We start from the raw sequence: 15,203 nt of genomic DNA on the forward strand, positions 1-15,203 counted from the left end.
AAATTATAATTAAAATATAAAATTATAATTAAAAATAAAAAATTACATGCATTTTTTAGATTTCTTTTTGACACACCAGTGTGAAATGAAATACTAAGATAATTTCCAATAAGGAAATTATCATTTGTTAAGTACATAAATCTCAGATAATTACTGTGCTGGGTGCTTTATATACTTTATTAAACTCCCTGTAAATGGGTCTTAATAAAAATACCATTTATAGAGGGAGAGGAGAAAACTGAAGATAAGGGAGGGGAGGGGACTGAGTCAAAGGCCCTCTGTTAGATATGGCAGCTCTGGTCTTTCTAGCTCTGCCATACCATACCGACTCTACAACTATCTTAACCAAGCCATCCTTGATTATCTCACGTTATTCTAATTACATCCTTGGCTGTACTGCCACTTACTCAGGTTGATAAGTTCTATCTATCTGGTACTAACTTGCATATGTTTCCTGGTATGATAGGTCTTTTCATTCCAAATACCTGACCTCCTAGAAAGGATCAGTTGTGTATATTTTTTGTTATGTGCCAACCAGAGCAGCGAGCACATAGCTCATTAACTGCTTACTGAACGTTAACATTTTCCCTCACTGACAAAAAACTATTAATTTAAAAGAACGTAATAAAAAACTGAAATGGAATTACTATAAAAACTACTTTAGGCTTTCATTAGAAACTAATAATTTGTGAGAATTTAGTTTTTAGAAGAACTATACAGGAGTCATATCAACAACTTAATTACAAACAATAAAAAATTTACATCTTATGCATATACAAAGTCAAGTACGAGGGAGAGAGGTATACCTCTGAGTTGTGAAACCCAGGTGTACTCAGTGGCTTCCTTTCTTCCATTACTACCGTAGCAGAACTGAGAGCCCAATCTTTTATCAGATCTTTATGCTTTTCATTGATAATAGGCCTATTATAATCCTGATTGTCATCTACTCCAAACACCTAGGAGGAGAAAATCATTTTATAAATGAAAAGTCAGATTAATATGAGAATACTGTCAATAACTTCAAAGGCAAATAGAGATATTCTAAGTTAATTTCAATAGGTAATTTCGATAATGAGAGAAAACATTCAAATAGCATGAGAGCTGAAGAGGAACACAGGGCAGTGGCAGCTTATGTAAATGTAACTATCCTTTCTTAATATTGAGCAAAAGTACTGTTTGATACTAAATAAGAAATATTCAGGATATTACATTTCATTTGTTAAAAGGTGTTAATAATATTAAGCATTGTGATGATGCAGAGTTAAAAAAACAGCAGCACTTCAGCTTGTTTTCAGCTTGTCTCTGCTCTGTTATTCTTAAGAAGCATGATGGAAAACTATAAACATAGGACTGATTTTATGTGTTCCTTCCCTAACAAATGTTTAACATTTACATATGAATTACATTTATACATGTAATTTTCTAAGTTCCCAAATAACAGATTTTATTGTATGATTTTTTTGTATAGGGTATAACATAATTCTTAGATTGTATTTGCCTAAAAACCACTCAAAGGCCTTTGTTTGAAATGCAGAGCAGATTTCTGGGTCTACTCACACAGATCAGCATTTTGAATAAGCAGATTGTCTATGATCAACACTTTCGAAATATTCTAAATGCACAGACCGGCAGCCTTGTGTTTTTATAGCCAGGACCTGAGTCTTACTCATTTCTTGGCTCATAATAAGCCCCGATTTTGCTGAAGAGACTGGAGAAAGGTTCTAACTCCATAAACTTTAACATTCCAGAGTCTACTTTGTTCCCAATGCTTATTATTTACAGGTATTAGTTGTGGCTCTAATTATTACAATCGAGAAAAATGTTACATGGTTGAATTAGCACTGTGTAGAAAGGAGCTTTAGAGCATAAACAAAGAGAATTTGTTTTCTACAAAAAGGGAAAACTACCTTTGTTTTGAGTACTTTCTAGAAAACGTTTTAATGAAAATACATCTATCTAATAAATTCTGAAGTCCACGTTTAGTAAGGCAGATAGCAGATTTTCAAAATAACTAAAATTTGGGAGTTTTACCACTAGATGGCCTTATTACTTAACATTTAATTCAAATATAACTATAGTTTTCAAGAATTATGATTTAATAGTCTCTTGAACCATCATCATCCAGTATTCAAATTATTTTTTAAGAGCAAAGTATATATAAACTTTAAGTCAAATATAAATTTTAATAATACATGGAAGTACAGTGTACAGAAGGAAAACAAACCTGCATCATTTTGCTAAACATTAGAATTAGCAAATTTAACAATAATGAGAAATAAAAAATACTGAGTACGTGTTCCTACGTGCTCTGCCTTTAACCCCACTTATATAGAAGGCAAATTAGAGCTACTCAAGTTATTTGTGACTGTCTTAAAATAAAATTAAAGATTTTCTAACTCAAGTCATTGAACTCTTCATTTACTGAAGTTTATCTCCTTATTTTTAACATTACTACTAGAAAAACATCGACCTCAAGTTTGGAAGTAAAAGATAAAAATAACCACATGTGATGATTACTTGCACGTTGCTTCTTGTTGATACGTTAATTTACAAATTACCTTAAGTGATTTTCTGATTTGGGGATTTTAATTCTAATCCATACTCGAAATGGACTTCCAAACGCAATGTCCTCAAACATCTAAGTACCAGCAGTTTCAAATAAAATATACTAAGTCTCTCCAAAGCACTTCTGACACTATTTTGAAGTGATAACCAAAGACACACACACAGAGAAGTAATTAATGCTCCCAGATGCAGTACAGAAAGAGGAGTCAGGTGACAGTCTACAGGTCCCTTTTAAAGCATGAGCGATAGCCACGCATGTGTCTGTCAGAGAAGAAGCAATTATTTATTATCCAAATAAGTGATAGAGCCTGAAGAACCAATGCATGGAAAAAGGAGCCTTCCAAGTTCATCCCTATATTGTTGATAGTGCTTTGAAAAACGAATGATAACAATGACTAGTGCACTTTGAAATCCATTATCATCATTTTTGTGTCTAGGTACAAAAACATCCATTTGTGATAACTTTCATGTGAAAACAAGGAGGATACATGTAGTTTATACTGTTCGTATATTTTAGAGGTATACTTTTCACATTTAAAAAAAGTACAAAAAATAAAAAAATAAAAAAGTACACATAATCTGACATACAACCTAATAGTTGGACAGAACTTGAGAGCTGCTCAAAGCAAAGACCAAGTTTGCTAGATTTTCTCATCTTTTAATTCTAGATTTGGTCTCTCACTGACTTCACCCACATCCGAGGCCTCGCTCCAATTTCTAGCAATAGACAGCTGCCCACCTGTCTGCCACCTCTCCCCCTAGATGGGTCAGAGGTGTCCCAAATGAGGACGCCAACCCTGGCTCACGATCTATTCCTCCTCCCACTTTGACCCGGGCACCGTCAACTCCCCAATTTGATATAGTACAAAATCTGGGTTTTTCACTCAGCTAGGGGCTTTTTTAGACTAGAATTCTATAGTGGAGAAGAGAGGGCGATCAGATGCCATCTAATTTTTATGCTTCCTCTGTAATAGAACCCTCTACTCCAAGGTGGGAGCAAGGAGGAGGAGTGGCACGGGAATAGGAACTCGTACCATCTGAACTCTCTGGGCCTGGCAGGCTCATCTTAGGGGTATGGGGTGCCTTTCGTGTGCTCTCTCCTACAGCTCCCTTGATCCAGGGAGATGTGTCTCTACTTTCGAGAGTGACCTGTGACCCCTACCACGGCCTCTAGGTTTAGAGTAGGAAGAGAGCACCTCCCTCCTCGCCCCACTCCAAGAATCATGGACCATGTTCTCAGTCTTTTCCTTGGAACATGTGCACGTGACATCTGGCATCTCACCTTGGAATTCTGCATCTATTATCTCAGTGGTTACTCGAAACAATTTTAACCACCTGTTAATCAGTTATGACACTATTTGTAGGTTACAGTGCTAGCCATCACAGAGGATTTAAAAATATGTAGTCAACCAACCACGGATTGAAAATGGTAAAAAAAAAACAAAAACAGAAGTTGTTATATTGCCAACCTGTACTATGTAGTCAGGTATACGATGGTTGCATGTATTGAACACATAGACTTTCTTGTTATTACTCCAACAATACAGTATAGCAATGATTATATAGCATTTACATTGCATCAGGTAGTATACGTAATCTAGAAATGATTTAAAGTACATGGGAGGATGTGTGAAGGTTACATGCAAATACTATGCCATTTACATAAGGGACTTGAGCATCTTCAGATTTTGGTATCTGCGAAGGGTCCTGGAACCAATTCCCTGCAGATACCGAGGGATGGTTTTATGTGACTTAGTCCTTGCTCTTGAGCTTAGGTCTAATATGGGAGCTTATAAAAAAGAAAAAAGAGAGACTGTCATCTGAACCATGCAGGAGTACTCTGTAGTTAAAACACAACTTCTATAAGAACCAGACTATACTTTTAGATTTTAGTTAAAAAAAAAAAAAAAACAACAACTAAACATTTTTCAGATGATAAAGAACTAGTATGTACAATATAAACCAAGTTTATGAAACTTGGACTTCGTTTTTGTCACTAGCATATTATCATCACGGTCATTATTATTTAAAAGCTCAGACTGTACAGAAAATGCCCTCAGTTTCTAATTCTGAAATTGGAGGGTTGGGGAGGAGGGAATAATGGAATTACGTCAAACCAAAGAATACAGGGTCAGCTCTCACGGGGGAAACTTTGGTACCTACTGAATACTTGAAAAGAGAGGTTAAATTACATTTGGTAAGGTCACATACAGGGGGAGTGCTTACTGCAACAGGAAGCAGAGAGTATAGCGGGGGACGGGGAGGACTTAGGTATACAGACACAGCGACACAAATGTAGAGCAAAATGGTAATTCAGTAGCAACAGTCCTTAATTTATGAGTTAAAAAAATTTCCAAATCAGTTGAAATTCAGAAATCATCTTTCCGCAGGAACGAGAAACCTAATGGTAGGTTAAATACGAAGCTTTTGTGGCCTTATTTTAAAACAACTGAAGGATACTGCGTTGGTATATCGATTGTATCAAAGCGTCTAAGTAAAGATGTTTCATCCTCAGCACAGTACATCTTCCTCAGTGAGCACGGATGCCCCAGGGAAGGAAAGCGGGGTCTCTACCAGTTAGAATCGACAGCAGAGGTTCTCACAGCAGACAAAAACCGCCTGACACGTAATTAAGAACTGTGCAGGATTCTAGCCGTTAACGTCAGGAAACAGAATCAGGCTGACTTGATAGAGGAGAATGTTTTTGAACATATAACTTTACTTGAAATTCTAAAATTAATTTTAAAAGAGTCTCTTAAAATTCAGTGGTATAAAAAGCTGTAAATGTTTAACACAGAATTTTTATAACATATTTGTAATCAACTTTTAAATGTAAAATTTAGACAAAATTGTTAGAAAAAAGAGCTCAGGATGGAGGTAGGAGAGACATTTTATAATTTAGCATGGTATACAAATGCTTACAGCGGCATTATTCACAATAGCCAAAAGGTGGAAATAGCTCAATGGAGGAGTGAATAAATGAAACGTGCTATATCCACACAATGGTATGTTATTCAGTCATAAAAAAGGCATGAGGTACTAATACATGCTGCGTCATGGGTGAACCTTGAAAATGTTATCTAAGTCAAAGAAGCTGGTCACAAAAGGCCACATATTGCATGATTCTATTTATATGAAATATTCAGAAAAAGCAAATTCGTAGACACAGAAAGTAGACTAGTGGTTGCCAGGGGCTGAGGGAGGGGGGATGGGAAGGGACTCCATATGGGTCTGGGATTCCTTCGGGGGTGATTAAAATGCCCTGGAATTAGACAGTGCTGATAGTTGCACAACTTCATGAATGTACTAAAAGCCATTGAATTGTACACTTTAAGCGGCTAAAATGGTGAATGTTATGTGAATTTTGCCTCAATTTTTTTAAAAAAGGCACCACCTGGCTTTATCTTCTTCCTTTTACCCTCTCTCTGGGTAAACGCATGCTTTCAAACGTTTGCCCTCTCCCTGAACCTATCCCGTGGCCTCGGTTCTTCCCATTCCTTACGAGCATTATATCCACCATCTCTTCCTTTCCATCACTGTTGAGCATTCTTTTGCTATTAGACCCTTCTTTCGTATCTTCGAATTATGCTCAAATCTAATCTAATGTTTCTATAGTTAAAATGTCCAAATCTTCTCCTCTTTATGGCTCATTTCTTTGTCATACATTCCCTGCTTTCGTTCCTAAAATTTGGCTGCTCAGCAACGACCATCTTACCTTTTTCTTGCCAAGAAGATTTTTAGGTGCTAAGTCATGAGTAAAGTTCTGCTAGAAACTCAATGGTATCGCTGGTCTTTTACTAATCAAGGCAATTCCCCTGAGACTTACATACTTTTTCTGACATAATTATATTCTTTTGTAGTTTTCATATTTACTTTTATAAAGCTAAGCTATACAAGGTTTTAAATTATATATTTTAAAAGTTACCTTAGGATCAAGATATAAACTAGTTTCATAACATAAAAATAAAAGGAAAACCTGTTTGTGGAAGCCCGATTGGATTTGATCCATGTATAAATTCATCAAAATAAATTAGTTAATATATAGCTAGCCACATACAAAAATTGACAAATATGAAAAAGCATGTCATAAATGTTTCTTCTCAATCATTCAAAGACAACGAGTGTCTACTACATGCCGGGCACTGTTGTAGGCACAAGAAATACAGAAGTGATCGAGACAAATCAGATTATTCTAGAAAAGACAAACAGAAAATAAACTAGCTAGCAGTGAGTTCTATAAAGAAAATAAAACATGGCAATACGATGGAGATATGAAAGGTGAATGCTGGGGACGCTGCACACAGGAGGCTTGAGAAGGAGCTGGGCTCGCAGAACACACAAGAGCTTACTGGACTGAGGGCACGGTAAGTGGAGAGCCCCCTAAGCAGGAAAATAAATAAGGTCTCACATAATAATAGAGGAGAACGGGGCAAACCTATTACACGTTAGCTTCTGACTGAATCAAGGTGAGAGTTACCTTGTGAAGCTTTGGGAATTAACACAGCAGGGGTTTCCTGCACCCAGGAAGGACTCTGTTGTGCTAAGAAGGGGAGAGGAGCATCAATCGGAGTGACCGGAAGTAAATTCTCCAGATAAAAACTTTTTAGAAATTGTCCAGTGAGTAGGGGACAAGAAAAAAAGATTAGTATTAAAAAAAAAAAAAAAATCAAGCTGTCAGAATTTACCTTTTCAGAACCACTATTTGCCTATTAACTTGGATTGTTTCTGGACTGGCAGGAAGTAGAAAAAGTGTTAAGTCCAAGTCAAAATGCTGCCTGTCATCAGGCCTTCTCTGACTGCTCAAGGCGCTTGCTTATCTGACCCTCCAACTCCTTCAGCTCTCACACGCCTGATTTTACGTCTGAGTACGCTTCAGACATGCCACCCTCCTGTGCTCTGCCTGGCACTGTCTACCTAGATTCTGCCTCTGGTTTATCATGGTTCCCCTGGCTCTGGCTTGGATCCGATCTGAAACTTCACTGTGAACTTCAGGCTTTGGAATATCCCATAAAAACGGATCCAGGTTCCTGGCACTGACTTTCTTCGGGCCTGTCTGACTCATCGCTGCAGACGTTCTTCATTGTGTGTTCCTACTCTTGTTATATAGTTCTCCTGGACCGGGATCGTTTCTTACCACCTGTTGCCTACAGAACCAGCACTGCTGGATAACAAGGCCCCATGAGAGAAGAGTATGCCAGTAAGAGGCATTTTGAGGGAAATACGCTGCCACAACGGAAAGGAACTGAAGCTCAGGAAAGGAAAACTATCTGGCAGAAATGGTCTATGGTATGAAATTTATGGAATGGAGAAATACTTTTTTTTTTTTTCAAAAAATAGAGCCGTAAGTCCTGTACGATGACCAATTATTTTCTTGTTCGTGTACTGTTTAGCGTTCTGTTCTCACCACACGTTTTTCTCATCTCTGGAAGGCCGGTGGTAGCCCTGACAACGTCCTCCTCTTCCCTCAGCAGTGTCTGTCCTGATGCAGAAGCGGGGAGAAGAAACCGGTACTCTTGGTACTATGATGGGTTCCCAGGTATAACAGGGACGTCCAAGGAGCGAGGGCGGGGGGAGAGTATCATTATCGTGGAAGAGAATTACCTTTAACTCAGGCAGTCAACAGCACTTACTATAGTGCATCTCCATGTAAGCTTAGATGTAAAACTTACGAGATCTTTACAAGTAATAGGCATTTATGAAGTTAATGTTGTGTAAGAAGTAAATTTTGAGACGATGCATAAAATAAGATCACCTACTGACAAACACGCATCACAAAAATAAAACCAAATGTTGTAGCCCCTTAACTGGGGGCTGGGGAAGGAACCTCTCGCTACCTTTTAACTACAACCAAGATATGACATTTCAACTTGGTGACCTGTCTAAAGAGGTCCTATTTTAACTGTATGCAACTTCTTCCACGTTAAGATGCAAATATGTTTTGCTTATTTTCTCTGGGCCCTGGAATACAATGTATTTTGAGGAAAGACTAAAAAGGCATTCAGTACTTATCAAACGACATCAGTGTATCATGTGATTCTGTGGCTTACTCACTTCTTTTTGATTCTGTGCTTGGTTCCAAGATCTTATTTTCTCTTGGTTTTCTCTTACTCAGCTGAGCCTTTTTGGCCTCTTTTGTTCACTCTTATTCTTTTGTCTCCTAGTGCTGGTGTTGCTAAGAATTTCATACTTTGTCTCCTCTCAATCTATATATCCTTTCAAATGAGGTGAACTCATTTGATATTTTGCATTCAGCTACTCTCTAATAATTCTCAAATTAGTATTTTAGCCCAGACCTCTTATCTAAGATCTAGACATTTACATTCAACTGACTGTTGGACATGTCACAGCAGCTTTTTAATTGCCTTCTCTGCTTCTGGCCTTTCCGATTTTCAATTCATTCTTCACGCTTCTGACAGTGATTAGATCATCACTGCCCTACTTAAAAGTTTTCAATGACTCCCCACTGCCTTCAGCAGTAAAAAATCTAGAGTCCTTAGTATGATACAAAAAGGCCTTAGCTAGACAATCTCATCTTCCTAAAAGTCACAGTGGTCCTCTGAACAAGCCCTCCGCCCTCCCATGCATCCGAACACAGAGCTCCACGCCGAGAACCCTACCTTACCCTGCCTGCGAGGGGTTAATTCCACTTCTTTCAAAATGAGCTCAGTTGGCAATTAAATTCAATTTTTATAGAGAATATATAAAATGCCAGGCACTAGCAGTCATGAAGTTTACAATCCTGTGTGTGTGTGTGTGTCATGGTGGAGGGAGAACTGAATAAACACAAGCCAATATGACAGTGACTAGAAGTTTCTTGAAATTGCACAGCTAAAGACCTCTCTGAGGAAGGGATATGGAACCTAAGGTCTCTTGGAAGCTACTGGGACCCCTCCTCCAACGGTTTATGTCTATCAAAATGTTCATCATACAATTTTTATTACTATGTTTTTACTTGTGTAGTTCCAGCCCTCTCTACATAATCATTTCTTGAAGGGAAGAACTCTGTCTTTTCAATTTGAATGTCTCCCGCCTAACACAGAGCCTGGCACATAGTTGATGCTGAGTAAAGGTTGCTAAATGAATAAATCGATGAAAATAAACCAGTGCTCACATGACAGATTGAAAAAGGAAATAAACCACACAAAAGTTTTCAGAACTAAACAACAATTAAATTCAGATGCACAGAGCTGATGGCCCCAAGGTCCGTCCCACATGCCCTAACTTTAAAAGCAAGAAAGCGGATGGCTTTTACTGAGTCGCCCAGCCATCGGATGTGATGCCTATATTTACTCCTCCCAAAGTCCTTCTGCCTCAGTTCTGGCTATTCTTGCTTTTCTGTTCCCACACCCACAGGCTACTTCATTGTCTTCAGACATTCGATTCCTGCTTCCTTGCTTTTGTTTCCCCAGAGCCTGACTCTAGTTGGCCCGAACTCGCCTTCTAGCTCTAGCCGCAGCTAGCAGAGTGTCGGCTTTTCTTTGGTATTCACGAGATAATGTAGAGACTCTTGGTTTTCCCTATAGTTATGGTTTCAGCTTTGTTTTCTGGTTTATACAAACTGAGGATGACTCTGGATTAACTACTGAGTCACATACTGCCATTACTCCCTTAGATGAATCCTGTTTTAAATCTTGTCTGTTATCCATAGTGTGACCATATAATTTGTCATTGAAACTGGGACTCTTTTTGAGAATGAAAAACGAGATGCTTTTAATAATTACAGACAGCAGGTGGACATCACTCTCTCTGTCCAGCAGTTGCCTACAGAGTCTCATCTCCAGTGGTGACTCCTTGCTCAGCTTTCTGCTGTCTGGCTAAGCTGGAACTTCCACTAGGCTGCAGATTTGACCCTTTCAGGGCTGAAAGAACTTCCTAGGATTTATTAGTGCCCTGTGTAGAGATCCGCAGTAGAAACTCCTGATAAGGGTAATAACGCAGCTAACATTTACAGACTTCTTATTATAAGACAGGCATTGTGATAAGCATTCTATATACTTTATTGAATTCTTCTCATAACCTAGTGAAATTGCTTCCATTTCAGAGCAAAAAGATATAGAGACTTAAAGAGATTAGTTTTCCCAAGGGCACATATCTAGTGAATGCAGTTTAACCTGATGCCAGATCTGTCTGCCTACAAGTGTTCATGTTCTTAAATACCATAATATAATCTCTCACTGTAAAAGAATATTTTAATAGAGAAAATATCTATCACTATAAATATCTATAATCCAAATGAAGGTATAAGAGGATAAAATTCATGTCAAAACTTCTCGCCATTCTGTTTTTCAAAACCTTTTATTTTTTACTGAGTCTTTTTTTATGCTAACACTGTGTCTTTAGACTTCCTCTAATATAATCGGAAAACTCACGTTTTTCAATCTGTTTCTCACCTGCTCTCCTTTTCTTATTAACAACTATCGTAACATTGATCACATAACATCTATTTCTTAGACTAACAAGCCTCAAAACTTTGGAGCTGCATACCTTGAAAGTAAAAAAATTTTAACACGTGCTCAATGACTGCATGTTTAGAAATTACATATGTATGGCAATACAATAATAGATTGTGTGCATTATAGAACACACTCCAAAATGGAAATAAAAACTATGAAGTTAAAAATAAACATAAGTTCTAATAATCGTTCTGCATCCCAAAGGGTTGTCTTATCTCCTCCCTGAAAGACCACTCTGTAAACTCATCATTTAACTAGTGCACCTCACATGTCAAACAAAATCACCCGGAGACTCTGCTTTTAAAGCAGATTCCGATTCAGTGTGTTCAGCGTGGGCCTGAGAGTCCATTTCTAACAAGCTCTCAAGTGATGCTCATGTGGCTCACACACTGAGTAACAAGAACTTAAGAGATCAGCGCTTAGCCGGACTTAGGCTTCTCTCCTCCAGGGGGTAAAATAAACAGCTGATTCTAAAGTCAACTTTCCATTACCATGAGCAAAAACGAGGAACATCATTTTTTAAACCATACAATAATCAGTATACACATTAACGCATTACATCAAAGAACAAATCTGAAATGTAAATAAGCATCATGCCTCACTCGGCATGATGGTTAAACTCAAAATATTATAAACAAACTGATTTTGTTTTCATATACTTCTTTTCTATCACCGAAGATGGCAGTGAATAAAAATTTTAAAAAGAGAATTAAAAAAAGAACAAAATTGATTAAAACGTGTATTTTCATCTGTTCCCAACATGAAATTAGTAGGCAGGAAACCTGTGGTTTACTATAATTACCAGCTAACAATTATGCCTATATTGACAGAGTCATAGAAATCAGGTTTTTTTTTTTAAGTTTTTAAATAAATGCAAAGTAAGAATGGCCAAAGTATACTATTTAAAAATCCTATCTTAAATTTATACAACTTAAAAAGGTCCAAACGGTTTAAATGTACCAAACTTTACCTATGAAATTTGGGCAAATACAGACTATAAGCAGAATAAAATCGGAAAGCATTTGGTCTTCTTCTTAGCCTTGCAGTTCCCTAACAAAACCCTAAAGTTTAATACCACTGACTGCAGAAGCACATTTCATGCTGACTCTGCAACAATTTCCAACAGTCAAATACACCACACAAAAACTAACATCATACCCCAATTTCAATTATTTACCTTGTCAATCATTTTTCTTGCTTCCACTTCCTCACTGTTGGGATTCTCTAACTCAACGGTATAAGTACCCTTGTCACTTTGGTCATCATCATTATCCTTTTCAGAAGTGGCAGAAGTAGCTTGATTTTTTAACAATTTATCCATCTCCTGGCTCGGTCTGTGCCCGAGACTCCCTGAACTTCTTAATAATGCGGTTTGGAGGAAGGGAATTGACACCGATGGCTCCTCTGATTTCTGTTTTAACAATTTCCCATGTGGAACACCATGCCCCCCTCTGTGATGCGCAGAGCTAGTCTGTAAAGACAAAGAAACCACTTTGGCATCTGCTGTTGGAGACTTTGTTTTTTCAAGTTTTGTATGTGGTGTTGAGTAAGTAGTTTCCTGACACGAGATTCCCGCACTCTGAGTACAAGAACATGGCCTCCTTTTTCTGGGACTGTCTCCATCAAAGAACGCAATCATAAAAGCGGTCTGACTTACAACAGCTTGGTCTTGACGCCTTTCGGTAGCCTGGGCCTTCTGCAGCTTTTTCTGTTCTGAATGGTGGCGCCTTAAGTGCTCCTCGAGAGTTGCGCGTTTGCTGCAGCGCCTGTGAGCCCCGGCATTTTCGGAATCGCTCTGTGTACCATCATCATGTTTATTTCCTGGACACAAAAAGGAAACCGCATAATAGAGAAGGAAAAAAATCCCATGCAGAAAATCAGAAGCACATACAAAAGTGCTATTTGTTTTGCCCCCTTTCCCATTTTCAATCCAAAGTCATATGTTCTTTTCAGTAACAGGCTCTGCAAACTTCCCTCAATTGCAATGCTTACACTCAGATTGGATCAACCAACAATGAGGTCTTTATAACGAGTGAATAAAATTGTCTTTCTCCAAATTTTAGCTTTATAATGATTTATCAATGTCCGAACAGATAAGCAATGCTGTATCATCTGTGATATTCTGTATTTGAAACATCACATTATTAGACATTAATCCTGCCTTCAAACTTTATATTTTATTTAAACAATTAAAAATCTGTTTCTACGCCTGAAACTTACTGGATTTTGTTAACCAATGTCACCATAATAAAAAAATTAAATGAAAAAAATTGTTTCTAGCATTAGAGAGGAAAAGAGCCAGAAAAAAGAGTGATCTCGCTGAAATGCTTATCATTACACAGGAAACAAGAATACAAATGCCATAAAAATGTGATGAATCTAAGCTTTTGATGATGGACACTACCTACATAAGTATAGTATATGTTTCTTTTTTAATAAAAAGATGCAAGTTTATAGTTTCCACCAATTACCGTAAAATTGTTTATAAATGTCTTTCTAACTATGAGAATTTCTGAAAATCTGCATTTTTGCTCTAAAGTCTGGTGGCTTCAAAGAGGTAAATAAAGCATGCTAAAAGGCCTATCATGAAAAAACATAGTCTATAAAATCCTATATAAATCTACATATCTACTGGGCAGATGGCATGGTGTTAAATATAACTATATAAAAATCTATCTGTCCTCTTCATAAAGCATATAGAGTCAAGTTAAATTATATTTGAATTTTGAAACATCAGCTTTCTAACAGAGGTTTTTTACTACCTTTCATAGTTCTATTAGGGATTAAATTAAATCTTTATGACAATTACTTGATTTTTCACTGATTTATAATTCTCATTACCTAAGTAATAACATTAGAAGAAATAATCCAATAATTATTATTATAGCATGGAATTATAGTCAAGAGTTATTCTATACACGTTTTAGATCGAATCATAAATGAGGGCTTAAATGATGGCTTCTTTAGAATAAAGCTATAAATGAATCTAGTGAACCAGGTGTATTTCAATGCATCCGGGACTAAATCTGATTTTTAACTTTTCCTGGGCTACAAATTTTAATCTGAATACCTGCTGAATAAGGTGGCATCAAATAAGATGGTCAGAACCGAAAGACTTGCAGGCTAGAAGAGACAACAAACACTATGTCCTGGGGAAAAAGGTGAGTTTTAATAATCATGGGCTTGTTTCTAATAAATTTAGACATTACCAATGGGTGCCAATGATTTGACACCAGAGGACTGGCTGTAAAAATGTGGTATAAAAAAGGAGTGAGAAGACTCAGAAGAAAGGCAAGCAAACAAAAGGGCGGCATTTTGCAAAAGAGGAAAGGGAAGCAAAGGGAGTTAACGAGATGAAAACAAGGGGCCTGGGGGGCTTGTGCGCTCCCAGCACAGTGAGAGAGAGCAAAGTTATAAACTTCTGGTGACAACAAATCCTAAACTCTTTCTTCGAATTAGTAACTATTCAAAATGCAATCTGAAAAGAAAAAAAAATGTGTTTAATTAATGACTCTGTACCTCAAGTAATTAAGGATAGCAGATGGAATGCAAAACCAAACCAAACTACTACTTCAAATATAAACTCACAAAAAACATGACCTTTTACAACCTATTTCAATGTTGCACTGGACATATTGAAAAGAAATCCAGTTTATAAGAGCTGGATATAACTAAACTCCAATATTTCCTGCATAATAAGACCAAATAACCCATATCACACACACACAACATGAAAACACTATTTTAACAGAATTTAGTTCTCGTACCAACTTATAAAATTTGGCACTCAAGTGGTGTCAGGCCCGTTCAGTATCTTTTCCTTAAGTTATAGATTAAAAAGTCTACTTTAATTTATAGATCAGCTATTTTTGGAAAATATTATTTCTTCTTATATTTCTCAGTGTCACACAAGGGGAGACACCTGATCAGAACTGCAACTTCTGTTTTCATTCAACAGAGAAAAATCACTAGGAAGCCCTCCTGGCCAAGTTTCTTTCTGTTTTGTCTGTCATTAACCACGCCTAAATAAGCTTAAGTTCTTTTAGTGTTTTTTTTTTTGTTTTTGTTTTTTTTTAATGCCTACAGCACCTGGTCTTCCTAGGTGGTCTCCCATCCAAATACTAAGCAGGCCCAACCCTGCTTAGCTTCTGAGATCAGACAAGGTCGGCACGTTCAGAGCGGCGT

The 15,203-nt window shown here is 37.2% G+C and overlaps 1 protein-coding gene across 9 annotated transcripts in view; it reads right to left on the reverse strand.

The window, feature by feature from the left end:
- Nucleotides 1-15,203, reverse strand: part of CEP170 (centrosomal protein 170) — a 119,874-nt gene that overhangs the window by 37,871 nt on the left and 66,800 nt on the right. For 6 of the 9 annotated variants that reach the window (XM_015591273.2, XM_006914255.3, XM_006914253.3 and 3 more), the window contains exons 9-11: nucleotides 12,676-12,839; nucleotides 12,196-12,489; nucleotides 807-956 (exon numbers count right to left, since the gene is read on the reverse strand). In XM_015591273.2, the coding sequence (XP_015446759.1) occupies nucleotides 807-956; nucleotides 12,196-12,489; nucleotides 12,676-12,839 (608 nt within the window). The remainder of the gene's footprint in view (nucleotides 1-806; nucleotides 957-12,195; nucleotides 12,490-12,675; nucleotides 12,840-15,203) is intronic. The other 3 variants (XM_015591274.2, XM_006914257.3, XM_006914258.3) reach the window with 1 other exon arrangement.

The sequence above is a fragment of the Pteropus alecto genome, unplaced genomic scaffold (assembly GCF_000325575.1).
Source record: "Pteropus alecto unplaced genomic scaffold, ASM32557v1 scaffold115, whole genome shotgun sequence".
Taxonomy (NCBI): Eukaryota; Metazoa; Chordata; class Mammalia; order Chiroptera; family Pteropodidae; genus Pteropus; species Pteropus alecto.